Source organism: Narcine bancroftii, chromosome 13, assembly GCF_036971445.1.
Source record: "Narcine bancroftii isolate sNarBan1 chromosome 13, sNarBan1.hap1, whole genome shotgun sequence".
Lineage (NCBI taxonomy): Eukaryota > Metazoa > Chordata > Chondrichthyes > Torpediniformes > Narcinidae > Narcine > Narcine bancroftii.
Window position 1 is genome coordinate 51,008,362 of NC_091481.1, and position 10,271 is coordinate 51,018,632.

Genomic DNA, 10,271 nt, shown 5'->3' on the forward strand with positions numbered 1-10,271 from the left:
AATAGATATTCACCAGCACAAATGGCTACTTAAACAAAAGGTATTTTGGAATTATCTTTAATTATGAAGACAGAATCAAAATTTAACTTAACACTATTAACTTAATAATGTAACTTAATCCTCTTCTAATTCTAAGCCCACGTGTGTGTTAATTTAAGAAGGTCTTTGGTTCACAGTGCAATCTCACTTCCCATTCTACCAAGTTTTCTGGTTGCAGGCAAGTCTTGTTACTGTGCACATAATTGGACATGTATAAAGTTCACTGGGCTTTCGTGCTCGCTCAGAGGGTTTCGTGTTGGTTTTGTAGAGAGAGATGCGAGGTTCAAGGTCTTCTACAACTATTAGTCACCTCAGTGTTTTACTGATGAAATTTGTCCCATCAGCGATTATAACCTCTTTCTTCCAGGCTATAATGAAGTTCCTTTCTGTTCCGTTTATTCCAAGAGAAACATCAGACCGATAGCACGTCCAGTCAACCGCCACTCTGGAGATTCTCATTCAGTTCCAACTGCTTCTCATGGTCTTTTTATAGCTTTCAGTGTCACACAGTCAAAGACCCATCTCTCTCTCTCTCTCTCTCTCTCTCTCTCTCTCTCTCTCTCTCTCTCTCTCTCACTCGCAAAAGAACCATCAACCTACCCAGTAAACAATATAAGTCAGTGCTTTGGGTTATATCCTGTTGTTAGGTCAACGAGGACATATTTGTGACCTTTCTGCAAAGAGGTACCAAGAGACAGTTTGTCTCTTGCTGTGACTTTAAAGACAATAGTCCATTTATTCACTGAAATTAACAGGCACATGAAATCTTTTGGCATTCTGCACAGTTTCTGCAAAGTACTATGGGTGTGAAATCTCCAGTATTTTCAAATTAGATCTGTTTCAAAGTGTGTATATGGACCCTATTCTATCTTTCCCAATTCATCTCCTAAAAACATCTTCAAATATTCTCTTGCAGTATTTACGTGTGTGTGTGTGTGTTAGTGTGTGTGTGTGTGTGTGTGTGTGTGTGTGTGTGTGTGTGTGTGTGTGTGTGTGTGTGTGTGTGTGTGTGTGTGTGTGTGTGTGTGCATGTGTGTGTTGGGGGGGGGGGGGATAGAGACCGAAAAAGAAAGTCCAATGGGTAATGGAGGGAAAGAGAGAAGGATAGAATTTAAAATTTGGCACAAACTTCAAGTCTCTCGCAACTGTAATGACACATGATTTCCCACAATTCAGAGCACGATCTTGAAAGCAAACAAGAAACCTGATAACGGTTGACAAATCAGTGAAAGTCAAGAAACATTGGGATCAAAAAAAAATATCCATGGCACTGCGTTGTTCTTCTGTTCAGGAAGAATATCAGCCTATCCGATTTGTGTTCCTTTTCTGCTCAACGTGAGCGAAACATCTATTAACGCTGTACTCTCCACTCAGCTCTGGATTACCTCGAAAACAGATATTTATACATGTAGCATCTATCCCGATCTTCCCCGTCCAGCACAAGGGGCCACCCCACTTCGGATCCACACTATAAAAGGAAACCAAGAATGCTTGAGATAAAGGGAACCTGGCCAAAATGAATACCTCCCGCTTCCTGTCGAAAAACCTGATGATCCCCAACCATAGTTGGGATTCGCTCAAAAAGGAAAAAAAATAAAATTGGAGTAGGCATTTATTAAACTCAATGCATATCTCCTTGCAAGCCCTATAGTGTTGTGAGCGTTGGTTGGATAAAATGGAATGTTCAAACCATCCGGCGGCTCTCTCATGATGAAGAGTCGAGCTTCTAACTCCTGTTGGTGGCGATCCATTCCGTGCTCTTCCACCAACCCTAGTCAACACGAACATTTCCGGGAATAGACTTTGCTGCTTTTAAAGCAATCCGATTTTATCTTGAAAGTAGTTCCCTGTTTGGACTCCTGCATCCAACGAAAAATTCGATCATCTTATCGTGGTGCCACTGGGATTTAGAGAAGTCCAGAAATGTACATTATTCCCTCTTCTATCATTAGGAAGAACTTACAACATTTTTGTGTAACTCAAGCACCCCAATCCAGAAATTGTCTTGGCATACATATTCTCTTTACTATTAACTATCTGTTCTATACCACACCGAGTCAGAGTCACTCTGTCGGAGTCCCATTCATGGTAAATAAATCGCGGAGACCCATCGACTTCCTGAGAAATCTTCAGATGTTTGGTATGAAATTGGAAATCTTGGAAAAATATCTACATGTGTCGTGAATAGTGTATAGAGTTACCGAATCCTATGAACAGAACGCCATCTGAAAGGTAGTGGACACTCGCAAAACTCTCTGCACCATCGAGAAAATCTATAGTAGGAGTTAAGCACCAATCAACAAGGGTCCAATACCACCCAGGACATGCTCAGTTCTCGCTGCTACTATCGGGAAAAAGTTACAAACCCTTGTTCGACGAGGCTCGAGATGAAACCTTCCCTCATCGAACCAGTCCTGAACACCAAACTCATTTAAGGACTCAGGTTTTGCATATTACTTCTAACTGAACATTTTTTTTTCAGTATTCCTGTGTCAGAATATTTTTTTTCAAATTCTCTACCTTTATTCATATATTATTCTTGAGGGTTTTTTTTGAATACAAATAAGGTAAAAAAAGTTTCCTGGGCTCCCCAAAAAACGAATTTCATGTTTGTGTGTGATTTATGCATATACACTAACAATAAAATGTGAAAGGCGATTTCGAACTTTAAAAATCTCAAACGGTCTATTTTGTCCCAGATTCTTGTTTTGTCATATTCACTGTTTGGTTTCCGCGTACTGAAATACAACTACTGAGTTGGGTCTTAACGAAAAATTTCGGAGACAAGCACTTATTTTAGAACATCTTTATCATAAATAACGCAAGATGCTAATCTTATGAATGGCAACAAATGTATTTGCGCATCTGCCTGAAATGCGCAACTATTGTCAGCAATTTCAAGATGGAAAGCCACACTCAATTCACAAATATAAAATTCCTCTTTGGAGACATGACCAATGATCAGTCTCAGTCTCCTCACAAAACACGGATCCTGGCGATGAGCAGCTCGGCATTCTGCAGCCCCCCATCTTTCGCCATACTCTGACCATCTCCAATTCAATCTTTAGAGCACATGACTAATTTTCGCATTATTCATGGTTTTTAGCTTCCCGTTTTGTGTATTTCCGTTTCATCCATTTTTTAATCAAACTTTTGTGAAGCTCCTGTGATTTACCATTGTGCTAAAGTGAACTTGCGTTGATCTGCATCATGTTGATATCTCTACTTTTAGGAACATATCGACTCAGACGAAATCTACTATCCTTCGCCTCCCTGTAGCCTTGCGATGAATGAAGCTCCACCGCCAAATTGAAAGGTTAAAATGTGTTGATTGACCGTTCCCTGTCCTACGCTTGCTTTCCAATGTGCCTGGAGTGGGAGTATTCCTATCCGAATCACAAAATGTCGTAATTTATTTACATTATTTTAAAAATAACTCTTTTGAGTAATGTTCCAACTGGATGTCCCTCTGGGGAACTCACATCATATAATTGACAAGGTGCTTAAAAGGAACTTGACGCCACGTATGTCAATGCAAACGTCTATACTTGCCTAGACCAAGCCGTTCATATAGAAAATGTTGGCAACATTTGACACTTTTTAAAGAGTATGCTACATGATTATTGCATTTGTTGGAGTTGTTGGTGAGTATATGTCAACGATTAACATTGAATCTCTAATTCTCATATGGTATTTTCACCAGTGCTCTGAACTTTCTTGAATTCACTTCCAAAGGAGAGGACGCTCAATTTTTATTTTTACCAACAATGCTGTTCTATTCTTCTTTGGCTTGGCTTCGCGGACGAAGATTTATGGAGGGGTAATGTCCACGTCAGCTGCAGGCTCGTTTGTGGCTGACAAATCCGATGTGGAACAGGCAGATAAGGTTGCAGCGGTTGCAAGGGAAAATTGGTTGGTTGGGGTTGGGTGTTGGGTTTTCCCTCCTTTGTCTTTTGTCAGTGAGGTGGGCACTGCGGTCTTCTTCAAAGGAGGTTGCTGCCCGCCGAACTGTGAGGTGCCAAGATGCACGGTTTGAGGCGATATCAGCCCATGGGTGGTGGTCAATGTGGCAGGCACCAAGAGATTTCTTTAGGCAGTCCTTGTACCTCTTCTTTGATGCACCTCTGTCTGGGTGGCCAGTGGAGAGCTTGCCATATAACACGATCTTGGGAAGGCGATGGTCCTCCATTCTGTAGACGTGACCTACCCAGCGCAGTTGGATCTTCAGCAGCGTGGATTCGATGCTGTCAGCCTCTGCCATCTCGAGTACTTCGATGTTGGAGATGAAGTCACTCGAATGAATGTTGAAGATGGAGCAGAGACAATGCTGGTGGAAGCGTTCTAGGAGCTGTAGGTGATGCCGGTAGAGGACCCATGATTCGGATCCAAACATGTGTGTGGGTATGACAACGGCTCTGTATACGCTAATCTTTGTGAGGTTTTTCAGTTGGTTGTTTTTCCAGACTTTGTGTAGTCTTCCAAAGGTGCTATTTGCTTTAGCGAGTCTGTTGTCTATCTCATTGTCAATCCTTGCATCCAATGAAATGGTGCAACAAAGAGATAGGTAAACTGGTTTACCGTTTTGAGTTTTGTGTGCCCGATGAGGATTTGGGGGGGCTGGTAGTCATGGTGGGGATCTGGCTGATGGAGGACCTCAGCTTTCTTCAGGCTGACTTCCAGGCCAAACATTTTGGCTGTTTACGCAAAACAGGATGTCAAGCGCTGAAGAGCTGGCTCTGAATGGGCAACTAAAGTGGCATTGTCCGAAAAGAGTAGTTGACGGACAAGTTGCTCTTGTGTCTTGGTGTGAGCTTGCAGGTGCCTCAGATTGAAGAGACTGCCATCCATGCGGTACTGGATGTAAACAGTGTCTTCATTGTTGAGGTCTTTCATGGCTTGTTTCAGCATCATGGTGAAGAAGATTGAAAAGAGGGTTGGTGCAAGAACACAACCTTGCTTCACACCATTGTTAATGGAGAAGGGTTCAGAGAGGTCATTGCTGTATCTGACCCGACCTTGTTGGTTTTCGTGCAGTTGGATAACCATGTTGAGGAACTTTGTGTGGCATCCGAGGTGCTCTAGTATTTGCCAAAGCCTCTTCCTACTCATGGTGTCGAAGGCTTTGGTAAGGTCAACAAAGGTGATGTAGAGTCCTTTGTTTTGTTCTCTGCACTTTTCCTGGAGCTCCCTGAGGGCAAAGACCATGTCAGTAGTTCCTCTGTTTGCGCGAAAGCCGCTCTGTGATTCTGGGAGAACATTTTCAACAACACTAGGTATTATTCTATTTAGGAGAATCCTAGCGAAGATTTTTCCTGCAATGGAGTGCAGCGTGATTCCCCTGTAGTTTGAGCAGTCTGATTTCTCGCCTTTGTTTTTGTAGAGGGTGATGATGATGGCATCACGAAGATCCTGAGGCAGCTTTCCTTGGTCCCAGCAGAGCTTGAAAAATTCATGCAGTTTGGCATGCAGAGTTTTGCCGCCAGCCTTCCAGACATCTGGGGGGATTCCATCCATACCTGCTGCTTTGCCACTTTTCAGTTGTTCAATTGCCTTATATGTCTCTTCCCGGGTGAGGACCTCATCCAGCTCTAGCCTTAAGGGCTGTTGAGGGAGCTGGAGCAGGGCGGATTCTTGGACTGAGCGGTTGGCACTGAAAAAAAGATTGGAAGTGGTCTGACCATCGGTTGAGGATGGAGATCCTGTTGCTGAGGAGGAGTTTGTCATCTGAGCTGCGCAGCAGGCTTTGGACTTGGGGTGAGGGGCCATGCACAGCCTTTAGAGCTTCGTAAAAATCCCTGAAGTCCTCAGTGTCCGCGCTGAGCTGGGTTCCATTGCCTCCAAACTCGAAAACCTCCCGACAGGCCACTCGGACCGGATCATGTCCATGCGACTCCCCCTTCAAAACAAGCATCGCATCACCCTCATCAGTGTCGATGCTCCAATCCTCCAGGCGGAACCAGTAGAAAAGGACAAGTTCTACACTGATCTGCGCAACTTCATTCAATGCACCCCTACAGCTGACAAGGTTGTCGTCCTTGGCGACTTCAATGCTAGCGTCAGCAAAGACTCAGACACCTGGCCAGGATTCCTGGGCAAGCATGGTGTCGCAAGTGGAATGACAATGGGCGTCTCCGGTTGGAGCTCTGCGCAGAACAGTGGCTTGTCATTACAAACACCATTTTTCAGCAGAGGAACAGCCTGAAGACTACCTGGATGCATCCCCGATCCAAACACTGGCACCTCCTGGACTACGTCCTGCTGTGAGAAAGAGACAAACGAGATGTGCTCCACACCAGGGTCATGTCCAACGCGGAATACCACACTGACCACTGGCTGGTTCGCTTCAAGCTCAACCTTCACTTCAAGCCAAAGTCCAGGAACAGTAAAGACCCCAGAAAGAGGTTCAATGTTGGAAACTTGCAGTCAGACGAAGTGAGAGGAAACTTCCAGGCAAACCTCAAAGCAAAGTTTGAGGATGCAATCCGCCTCATGGACTCGTCCACTGACACCCTCTGGGATCAGCTGAAGACTGCCATACTGCAATCCACTGAAGAAGTACTGGCTTCTCCTCCAGGTAAAACAAGGACTGGTTCGACGAAAGCAACCAGGAAATCCAGGAGCTGCTGGGAAAGAAGCGAGCTGCCCACCAGGCTCACCTTGCAAAGCTGTCCTGGTCAGAGAAGAAACGAGCCTTCGGTCGCGCATGCAACCATCTTCAGTGCAAACTCCGGGAGATCCAAAATGAGTGGTGGACTAGCCTCACCTAACGAATCCAGCTGTTCTATTATTATGCGTAAAAAAACCATATTTGCACTTGTTTCCATTCTCTGAGCGGACAATGCAACTATTGCTCTTATTGTCATTACTTAATAATCCTTGATTTTGAAAATAATTGAAACCTATCAAACGGCAGAAATTTTATCTTTGTAAAACTGTGCAGACAAATATGTTTCATTTGCGAAAAAGTTCATTTCGATTGACAGGCAATGATGAATGGAGTAGTAGATGCATGGAAAGACTTTCCAGCAGTTGTGGTAGAAGCACGTAAAATAATAACATTTCAGATACTTCCAGATATCGAATCTTTACAGTCATGCCTATGACATGCACCGAAAGAACTTAACTTAATTAAGACATTTATGCTCGGCAGAATGTCCAAAATGTTTTGTAACCGTACCTGAATCTTTTATAACCATATAACCATAAAACAATTAGAGTACAGAAGCATGCCATCTCGTCCCCTCTAGACCTCACCGATTTAATAGAACTCCACTAGTCCTATCTACCTGCTCCATGTCCATAACTCTTCAACATCCTCACATCCATGCACTCATCCAACTTTCTCCTAAATGACAAAATATTACTTCTAAACTTCAGCCCCTAACAATTAATTTTCCAGTCTCATCCATGCAAAAGGGGAAGAGCTTTTTCACGTCTCTTCTATCTAGCCCCCTCATAATTTTGTACACCTCTAACAACCCCCCCCTCAACCTTCCAAGCTCCAATGAATAAAGATCCATCTACTCAATCGTTCTTTGTGTTCTAGATACTGCAATCCAGGCAACATTTTAGTAAATCTTCTCTGGACCCTCTCTACTTTATAAATATCCTTCCTATAATTTGGGGTTCAGAACTGCACACAGTATTCCATATTTAGCTTCACCAACGCCTTGAACATTCTCAACATCACCTCCCAGCTCCTATATTTAATGCTTCAATTTATAAAGGCCATCGTAAGAAAAACATTCTTCGCCACCCTATTTCATGAGAATCCACTTTCACAAAACGACTACCGTTATTCCCAGATCTCTCTCCTCCTCTTCATTCTTCAAAGTCCTCCACTTCACTCCACATGCTGTATCATGTTGTGATTATTCACTCAGATTTGATTTTCAAAATGACCAGCTAAATATATTTTAATAACTATTCTATTGATAGTTGCCCTGAAATGATTAATGTTCTCATGTTATTATAGTTGATGACATATATAAAAGGTATCGCATTTCTTCCTTCTTCCCATTACCATGAAGTTGCCGATATCACGCTCAGATTCTTTACATCTGAATCGTGGAACATACTCCAATAACTTCACACAGTCCACCCATTGGGCGTCATTCAAGCAAAGGACTGAAAACTGCTAAAAAAATATTCTGGATGGCAATGGGAGGAAGAGGTGGCAGAGGCAGATTCTGTAATCATGGGGATGGTGCATTTCGTGTCATTGAATCAAAATTCATGAAGGCTTCGGCTTGAGATATTTGTGTTTATGAAAACCATATACCAACTTATCTAATAATACTAACATTAAGTTCATATCTTTCTCTCATTGGCGCTGAAATTCGTGTTGAATTGTAAATATTACCAATCATTAAAGTCGAGTTGAATGTAAAATAAACAAACTGAAAAAAGTCAGTGTAAATAACATATTCAAAACCTTCATGGATGATACAGAGAAAACTGCGATTGAAAGCATTGCAATTGTTTCAATCACTGAGAAGTATTTTAAAGAGCATTTTTATCAGTTGGGAAGACATTTTCTTCGATCTGCGCGTTTATATTTTTCAGTGTATAGTTTAACCAAAACAAGTTCAATGGGAAGTTATAGTTCAAGATTGTGATTATCTGAATGCTCATAAATAATTGGATGAAACAGCCTTTCTCTCAACAATGGTCCATATAAAGACTAAAAGATATCATGTGTTTCTAACGAATTCAGAATATGACAATCAGATTCACAAAGTAAACTACAATATAAAAGTTATTTATTCTGTTTCATTCATAAGAGATACAAGGTTACAGGAAGCCAGAGCGGGATTGGGTCTTTAATATGCTGGTAATGTTCATAAGACTGGGGTTGTATTTGCAGACAGAGTCTGAGGAAGAGAGCTTGGTTTATGTGATGGCCTGAAATGCATTTCTCTAATGAAATGTCTAGATGTTCACATCCGAATCGCTTCCATATGTGTCCAAAACGTCGCGAGTGATTATTCCCGATTGAGTCGAAATCAGAAATGACAACTTTTATTCACCCCTATCAAATTTACGAAAACATATGCACTGCTGTTGATGCACCCGTCAACGCGTTTTCCAGAGGTAATGTGGTGCTTTAAACAGTAATGTGATTTATTTCAAATCTCCCCTCAGATTACACCCGGTATTCACCCATGTCAGTTCTTATCGGAGCTTTGAGAGGGAGGACGGTTTGTCAGCAATCTGCAATTTTGTTTTCTATTTGTCCAGTTAATGTCCTGGCGATTGTGGTCCTATCCCGGCGAAAGTGCGGACTCTCCACCTGCACCACTCGCTACCTTGTCTTCATGGCTGCAGCAGATCTACTGGCGGTGATCTCCGCTGTGATATTGAGGCGGATCCGTTTCTATTTCCCTGGAACCTTTCTAGATATATATCCGTACTGCAACATAATTTTTGTACTGATGTGCGCCACGAGAGACTGTTCTGTTTGGTTCACTGTCAACTTCACCTTTGACCGGTTTGTCCTCATCTGTTGCCGGAATCTGAAAACTATGTATTGCAGCGGGAAAACTGCGACTGTAGTTCTGTCAACAACGGGCGTTCTGATGTGTTTAAAAAACGCACCGTTCTATTTTACTTCTGAAGCGCGAGTGATAATTGACAACGTGCCTTGGTTCTGTGATAGAAAAACATCCTATTTTACAGATCCTGGGTGGGTGCAATATAGCCGATTTGACAAAGTTGTCGTTCCCTTGGTCCCTTTTGCTGTAATATTACTTTTCAATGTTCTGTCCGTGAGGCACATTCTACTGGCCAGTCGCGTCCGAAAGGCCCTGAAGGGTCAGAACAAGGTGGAGATTTGCAAAGACCCGGAGCTGGAGAGCAGGAGGAGGTCTGTGGTCTTACTCTTCACAATCTCCGGTAGCTTCATTTTCCTGTGGTTAACTACTCTCGTTGATTATTTATATTATAATGTTGCAGGCAAAAATACAAATGATTACACACCTAATGAATACATCTTTGGACAAGTCGGATATTTATTACAAAACGTAAGCCTGTGTACAAATACTTTTATTTATGGCGTGACTCAGTCTAAGTTTCGGCAGGAATTTGCGAGTGTGGTAAAATATCCAGTGATGGCACTTGTTCTGATCATTCGGAAATTAAACAATAAATTAACTCACGAATGGTGCAAAAGTCTTTGCATTGAACCTGCAAACGAAATATTGAAAGGACATTATAGGACTGCAAGAGTTTAG

The 10,271-nt window shown here is 42.4% G+C and overlaps 1 protein-coding gene across 1 annotated transcript; it reads left to right on the forward strand.

The window, feature by feature from the left end:
• The first annotated feature begins 3,616 nt into the window (after nt 1-3,616).
• LOC138748035 (probable G-protein coupled receptor 139) lies at nt 3,617-10,271 on the forward strand. The gene is given in 2 exon segments (XM_069907737.1): nt 3,617-3,683; nt 9,280-10,271. Coding segments are annotated over 2 exon segments (1,059 nt in total).